This window comes from Trematomus bernacchii, unplaced genomic scaffold (genome assembly GCF_902827165.1).
Source record: "Trematomus bernacchii unplaced genomic scaffold, fTreBer1.1, whole genome shotgun sequence".
In the NCBI taxonomy this organism is placed as follows: Eukaryota; Metazoa; Chordata; class Actinopteri; order Perciformes; family Nototheniidae; genus Trematomus; species Trematomus bernacchii.
Window position 1 is genome coordinate 4,485,131 of NW_022987705.1, and position 7,849 is coordinate 4,492,979.

At 42.2% G+C, this 7,849-nt stretch overlaps 2 protein-coding genes across 2 annotated transcripts; one reads left to right on the forward strand and one right to left on the reverse strand.

Annotated features, from left to right (window-relative positions):
• The first annotated feature begins 1,003 nt into the window (after nucleotides 1-1,003).
• Nucleotides 1,004-1,828, forward strand: LOC117490756 (histone H1-like). The gene has a single exon (XM_034140568.1). The coding sequence runs from the start codon at nucleotides 1,069-1,071 to the stop codon at nucleotides 1,714-1,716; it is 648 nt and encodes a 215-aa protein (XP_033996459.1). The 5' UTR covers nucleotides 1,004-1,068; the 3' UTR covers nucleotides 1,717-1,828.
• Nucleotides 1,829-6,895: 5,067 nt separating this feature from the next.
• On the reverse strand, nucleotides 6,896-7,350 carry LOC117490753 (histone H2A-like). The gene has a single exon (XM_034140566.1). The coding sequence runs from the start codon at nucleotides 7,331-7,333 to the stop codon at nucleotides 6,950-6,952; it is 384 nt and encodes a 127-aa protein (XP_033996457.1). The 5' UTR covers nucleotides 7,334-7,350; the 3' UTR covers nucleotides 6,896-6,949.
• Between the last annotated feature and the right edge of the window lie 499 nt (nucleotides 7,351-7,849).

Sequence of the window (7,849 nt, forward strand, 5' to 3'; positions counted from 1 at the left end):
CCGTTATCATCTTGTTAACATGTACCTGTAGATACATGTTCCAGTTGATGGTGAACAAAACACATAAGAACAATATGATTTATGCAGCTGAGATAGTTATTGTTCCACTTAAGAGTTCTTAAAGAAGTTGGTTATTTGATGCTGTTGCATTTCCTCATATAGAACTATATTTTGTGGATTTAATGTTATAATCATAAGAAACATCATGTTGAAGAGCTAAACAAAATTAAGTACATTGTTCTAAATTAACATTTAAAAAACAACATAATGTAAAAATGCAATTAAAATAGGGAAATGAAAAAAATGATATTATGTATGCACACATAAGGGAAACAATGTCAAGTTTACATTTACAGATCAGTGCCTCTTAAAAGCCACTCTTGTCCTTTTTATATTTTAATTAGACCATTAAATCAGCATCAAGTTTTCTGATGAGTGTCAGTGAAACAGTATAACTAACCTGTATTTGCCAGGCCTCATCTGGAGACATGTTCACAGCGAGCAACTTTAATGGGAAGCCTGGTTAAACCGCACCCTCCCGGATCATCAGTGTGTTTGCTCCTACCAGAAAACTTCATTTTATTATAATATCATAAACAACAAACAGCTGTTTTTTACAGGGAGTCCCTGGACACACATGTGGGTCACTTGGAAACAGCTTTTATCAAAGATTTGGTGCATTTGAAATGTTTTCAGTAGAAGAATTAGAGGGATAAGCAGCTGAACAGTGCTGGCCACAGCGGGGGAAATGTGACGATTGGAAGCTCCACAAACAAAATTCAGTGAGCATCAGAGCTATACATCATTTCAAAATGAAGCAAATCAAGTCTGCTATCAGTTCCATTAACAGTCAGCCTTCAGCACTTTTTCCACAATGAGTTTGGAGGCTTTTATCAGTGACGAGAAAACACAAGTGGCAAAGTTTTCAGACTGCGGAGTGGCGCCATGGGCTTAGTTGAGTCTCCACGGTTCTCATGGTGTGTTTAAGTGCAGCCCCTGCTCTGCTCTCTCCAACAGTTCAGTCAGACTCGTGTTAGTGTGAGCAGGAACAGAAAACTCGAGCAGAAAATGGCAGAAGTCCCTCCAGCCGCAGCACCGGCCAAAGCCGCAGCACCGACCAAAGCCGCCAAGAAGAAGGTTTCCAAGCCGAAGGCAGCTGGCCCCAAAGTCAGCGATCTCATCGTTAAAGCTGTGGCCGCATCCAAGGAGCGAAGCGGCGTGTCTCTGTCCGCCGTCAAGAAGGCTCTGGCTGCCGGAGGCTACGATGTGGAGAAGAACAATTCCCGCGTTAAGACCACCATCAAGAGTCTGGTCGTTAATGGGACTCTGGTCCAGATCAAGGGCATCGGAGCTTCCGGATCATTCAAGATGAGCAAGAAGGTTGCCGAGCCTAAGGACAAGAAGCCCGCAGCCAAGAAAGTCGCTCCTAAAGCCAAGAAGCCCGCAGCCAAGAAACCTGCAGCGGCCAAAAAGCCCGCGGCAGGAAAGAAGTCTCCCAAGAAGGCGAAGAAACCCGCAGCAGCCATGAAAGCAGCCCCCAAGAGCCCCAAGAAGGCCACCAAGAGCCCGAAGAAGGTCGCTAAAAGCCCGAAGAAGGTCGTTAAAAAGGCTGCAAAGAGCCCCGCAAAGGTGGTGAAAAAGGCCCCTGCCGTCAAGAAATCCCCCGCAAAGGTCGCCAAACCCAAAGCGAAGAAGGCAGCACCCAAGAAGAAGTGAGCTGTCATCAGACTGATCTGACTAAGATCCACAAAAGGCTCTTTTAAGAGCCACCCATTTTGTCATTAATGAGCATATTTCTTGTGTCAATAACTGCAGTCAGTATAAGATGAGAGACGATGCAAAACGTGTCTTTTTATGAACACGTTTGCTTGTATGAAAATGTTTGATCTCAGACTCAGACATCGAGTGTTGCAGCGTATGTGCAATTTGATAATAATGAATAACCTTAATATTCAAATAATGTCATGGTTATTATACTTAAGGCGCAATCCTATTAACAGTGACTTGTTGAATAAGTACAAAGTCCAGAAGTGTAGTTAGCGCTATAACCAGCCCACAGCACACACAGCACATTACACACTACAGTCACCATTCACCCATTCATACACAGATGAATGCCATTATCTTCCTAACTGTTTCTTTTGCTTTATTTCTGTTTCCATACTTGAATATTATTATACCAGTGTCCAATCTTCAATTATTTAATTTAAATGTTGCATGGATTGCTTTGTTCTGAAAAGGTAATTTATTTTATATGCAGACAATTTTTATAATAATTAAACATATAAATAAATACATTACCAGCTGTCAGTCTGCAAAAGCACCCTGCATATATCTCTCATCCTTTACCCTTCTCCGACAATTCTTAAATAATCCATCCTCTTCCAATTACCGTTGTACAGTATTGGCCTTTCCTTCAATGTTTCCACCTCAATTCCTTTTATCCTTTAATTTTTTTTTTTTTATAAAACTTTATTTTAAATTATTTGGCAGTACATGATATACACAAGTTACATTAATAATACACATAACTCACAATGCATACATATATAAATAACATAAACAGAGAGCACGTCCATATTCCAGCGAGACTCAGTTCGGTCAGAGACTCAACATTTGTCCAGGGTTTTTCTTCTTAGTTCGTTGATAAGTTGTCCCACATGAGGCGACCTTTTACAGCACATGTTTGCTCTTTATCTATTATTTTATCTAGTATATCTGTTAATCTATTCATTATTATTTTTGCTAGTATCTTATAATCAGTATTCATAGTTAAACGTCTGTAATTATCTATATCACATTCTTATCTATGTCTTCCGTTACTGCATTAAAATCTCCACCCAATACAATTCTATAACCCACCGTTAAAACCTCTCCAAGTTTTCTAAATACCTGTAACCCACTTGTTGCGTCAGGGGCAGTATAAATACCAACAAGTCGACATTTTTCATTTCCACAAAAACAATCCACCACAAGCAGCCCCCCGGAACCACGTCCCCTCTTCCAACAACAGCAATGTCCCCCTCCCTGAAGAAAATGCCAACTCCATCAGCTCCGCCATCTCCGACGGAGACAACACATTCTCCCCCGTGCCACATCTTACACTCTACATCTCTAAATTAGCCCGTTTTTCTATTTCGTTCAAGTTTCTGCTTGCAGGTCTCTTTTTTTTAGAGACCTCAAACGGGGCCTCCCTCTGAGCCTCACTCGGGGGGTCTGGATAATCCGGAGTCGGAGAAAAAGACCCCGAGTGACTCTCAGGGGGCGAGTAGAGGGGCATGCTGACTCGCTGACCAGCTGTAAGGCTGTCAGGGCTAGAGTCAGATCCTGGGCTTTCGCTCACACTCTCATAGTATTTATCATCTTCAATCTCACTGTCAGAGCTGCACTCACTCTCAACATCACTGTCAATGGTCAGTCTGCCCTCACCTGACAGGGGTGGAGAGTCGTCTTCAGGAGATGAAGGCTGTTGATCATCAGGGAGAGGGACATCCTTGCTGGCAGGACGACGATCAGGCTGCTGCTGGGCTGAAGGACGAGGACCAGGACCAGGCTGCTGCTGGGCTGAAGGACCGGGACAGGGACCGGGCTGCTGGGCTGAAGGACGAGGACCAGGCTGCTGCTGGGCTGAAGGACCGGGACCGGGACCGGGCTGCTGGGCTGAAGTACGAGGACCAGGACCAGGCCTCTCCTTCAATGTTTCCACCTCAATTCCTTTTATCCTTTAACATGTGTGTTTGAAAGTTATACAGAAATGTGCACCGCATATATTGGAAATGTCCTCTTTTCAGTTAGAATCAGATGTGTTTGTATATCGAACTGTGTAATTGACAACAGATGGAAGAATATCATCAACAGTTTTAGGTTTATTTATAAGTACATATTACGTTGTATGGTAACGGAAACCTCAAGACATCTGATGTGAGCAGATGTCTTCTTAAAATAATCAAGAACCTCTCCACAGTGAAACACTTGATGTAACAACTTGACCCACTTGTACTTTTTGGAGCAAAGACAAATTAATGATCTATGTTTCTGTACCAAAATTAAGTTTTAGAAAATACCGCTTCGTACTCTTTGGGACAACTAACCCCCGGCCCGAAGGAAGAAGCTAATTCTGAGTGCATGGGGTGGGAGTCATCGTCTAATATGGAGCTGGATAACCGCTGTAACTGCCTGAGGTACAGCCAGGGTCTCCAGGTGTAGCTGTGGCTCACCAATCAGTCTGCTGGACCCCTTTACGATCTGACTCAGAGAGTTTCTGCTCTTTAAAGTCAGGTTACCAAACCATGACATTAATGAAAAAGACAGAATTGACTCGATAAAAGCACAATAAAACATGATCATCATGGTGTTGTCAATGTTAAAATAGGACAGTTTCCTAAGACAGTACAAACGCTGGTGCCCCCTTTTGCACACAGCTTCACAGTTTGGTGAATAGGCTGACCCATTTACACATCCCATATGCAGGTTAATACAATAGTTTCTATTTTCCACAATTACTCACATCCATGCTAAAGTGGGAAAGAATGAGTCCTTAAACCCTAAACAAAAGCTGGAATGTTAGGATGAGTACATTCGCTTAAAATAAGTCAGTGGTTGACACACTTTTAAAAGTCTTTATTTTTAATATGTTATTACTTGTCCCACTTGTAAATGTCTGAAGCTAAAATGTTCTTTAATAAGCATACAGTAACAACATATTGTTGAGTGACCGATTTCAGATTCCCACCTCACTTTACTGAAGTCTGCTTGGGGAGCAGCATTGTAGCTGGACTAGCAGACAAACAGCTACTGGAGAAATGAGTTATCTGCTGTTGGTAAGAAAGATGCCCTACATATCCAAATATATTCTGCTTCATGTAGATTTCGCTTGTATCAGGTATCCAATTAACTGGTATTTAAAACACAAGGAAAACCCATTCAACCGTATAACTCAGTAGCAGTCAGAGTTATGGCTAACTCTGACTATGCTACATTGTTGATGTATTTTGACAGAATAACTATTTTTAACCTTTCACTCATAAGTACAAATAAAACAGTGTGGCTTTAACAGGTATTTGTTAATATCCCCTCTAAAGGCTCATGAAACAAATACTAGTTTATTATTTACAGAGAGTAAAAACAATCTGCTATCTTTTTTTAGTCTCACTTTAAACTAAACAAAGGGGTTCAATCAGAGGCCTTTAGGGCAGCTGCTTTTCTTCATATTCACTCGGATTTTTGGCGGTGCAGCTTCTGTTGAGAAGAGGTTTTGTTTTTCAAATTACTTTTGTCGAATAGTTGATAAGCTACAGCGCACGTGTCATCTTCCCTGGGCCAATCAGCGCTGACCTGACTCCGGCAGTTCCTTTATAAAGCCGCTGTTCTCGGCGAGATTTTTACTGTCTTGAACTGTAAACACACAGAGAAACTACAATGGCAAGAACCAAGCAGACCGCCCGTAAGTCCACCGGAGGCAAAGCCCCCAGGAAGCAGCTGGCTACCAAGGCAGCTCGTAAGAGCGCCCCGGCCACCGGCGGAGTGAAGAAGCCTCACCGTTACAGGCCCGGTACCGTGGCTCTGAGAGAGATCCGTCGCTACCAGAAATCCACGGAGCTGCTGATCCGCAAGCTGCCCTTCCAGCGCCTGGTCAGAGAAATCGCTCAGGACTTCAAGACCGACCTGCGCTTCCAGAGCTCCGCTGTCATGGCTCTGCAGGAGTCCAGCGAGGCTTACCTGGTCGGCCTGTTCGAGGACACCAACCTGTGCGCCATCCACGCCAAGAGGGTCACCATCATGCCCAAAGACATCCAGCTGGCCCGCCGCATCCGCGGAGAGAGAGCTTAGACTGACCCAAAGCCAGCCCATAGAAACCCAAAGGCTCTTTTAAGAGCCACCTCACTCTTCACTAACGTGCTCATTCCTCTATTTTGACATTTGTTACCAACAAGCACTGGCCAAGATTGGCTGTACAACAATATCAACCGTTACTTAGCGATCGGTTTAATAATCATAACAAAGTTACATTGTTAGGGATAATGACTCATTCAAACATTGTTTAGTAAGTTTATCATCTGTTCATGCACAATTTTTAATTTAGTATGGGCCTTGCGTTGCCTTAACAAATCTCATTAACACTTTGAATCGTGTCCGTTAATAGCCAGTATTAAATGAACTTAAGCTCTACATAATGCAGTTTACAATCGTAAACACTAATACAATGTTCCCCTTGTCTACTATTGGCCAGTCACTGCGGTAGCTAGGAAAGATGCACGACTCTACTACATGCACATGATGGGTCGTTCTACAGAAAAGGTGGAAGTAGTGTCACTTACTTTTGCAGACACCAAAATACATGACGTTGACCTAATACTCACATTAATTATATATGTTGAATAAATAGAGATTGTCTTTGCAATGGTACTAAATAAAAAAATAAAATGGTTTTATACATAAATTGCAATTTATTTAAAATGCCAAGTTCAAGGGACTGCCTTGTCACTTTGATCATACATGGAAGTGGAGCATATAGTTTTAATTTAAAATATTTTTTTTTCAATAAATATAATTTATATTTACATAACATAACACTGAACTAAAAAACGCAAATTATTAATATCAAATAAATGTCAGTCACCCAAAATTACGTCATTGGTTAGTTAGTGTCATTAGTGTTTTCTCCAAATTGTCACTGATGTTACTCTTCTCCCTGGTAACACCAGTGACGTTCCTATATAAATCCTTTTTTTTTTAAATGTATAAAAATACTTTAAGCAAGTTAAGAGTTAGTTATTGCTATTTAACAGGTTTTAGATGGAATATATATTTCAGCAGATTTGTATCACCCAGATTCCACATTTTCTGTAGAATACAAGAGACTAAAAGATAGGTAGGAAGCACTCTTTTAAGGAGGTTTGTGTGGCTCTTAAAAGAGCCGTTGTTGTTTGATGAAGCGGGTTCAGGGTCTTCACTTCTTGGCGGCCTTCTCGGTCTTCTTGGGCAGAAGCACAGCCTGGATGTTGGGCAGTACACCGCCCTGAGCGATGGTCACTCCTCCCAGCAGCTTGTTGAGCTCCTCGTCGTTGCGGACAGCCAGCTGCAGGTGACGGGGGATGATACGGGTCTTCTTGTTGTCGCGGGCAGCGTTTCCAGCCAGCTCCAGGATCTCAGCGGTCAGGTACTCCAGCACAGCCGCCAGGTAGACGGGGGCTCCGGCTCCGACGCGATGAGCATAGTTACCCTTCCTCAGATGTCTGTGGACACGGCCGACAGGGAACTGGAGCCCGGCACGGGAGGAGCGGGTCTTTGCCTTTGCTCTGGCCTTTCCGCCGGTTTTGCCTCGACCTGACATACTGGATTGGTTTTATTTTTGAGATTGCAGAGGAAATATGTCACCGATTGCCAAAACCGACATTTTATATATACCAAGCTGCTTGTTGATTGGCCGTCTTGAGCGTATCTCTCATCGTCCAATCGGTGGAAAGCTTAGGGTACGTTTCCTTATATGTCATAGAGCCTCCTCTTTATACTGTTACTTCAAAATAAAAGTATGTAATGTCTTGTTGCTTTGTTTGTCTGCCCGTGGACTTTGTTGTGTGTAGAATATATGATATTCAATAAAGAAAAAAGAAAAAGCAGCAATATGGAGATAAGACTTTATTTATCACCAAGGAAATCGGGTGCCAGAGTTGCAAAAGATTAAATATAAAAATCATAGTAATAATAACACTAGTAAAAAAAGTAGAAAAGCTAATTGAACAAGAAACAAATAATGACCTTAAGAAATTGTCCAGTGAGGAGTGCTATTGTAACAGTACAAACAAAATGTAGTGAAAATGAAATGATTTGTAATACATTTAATATGGTA

What these genes read in the sequence shown, in the direction of transcription:
- LOC117490753 (XM_034140566.1), bottom strand. Translation starts at nt 7,333, where the DNA reads ATGTCAGGTCGAGGCAAAACCGGCGGAAAGGCCAGAGCAAAGGCAAAG.
- LOC117490756 (XM_034140568.1), top strand. Translation starts at nt 1,069, where the DNA reads ATGGCAGAAGTCCCTCCAGCCGCAGCACCGGCCAAAGCCGCAGCACCG.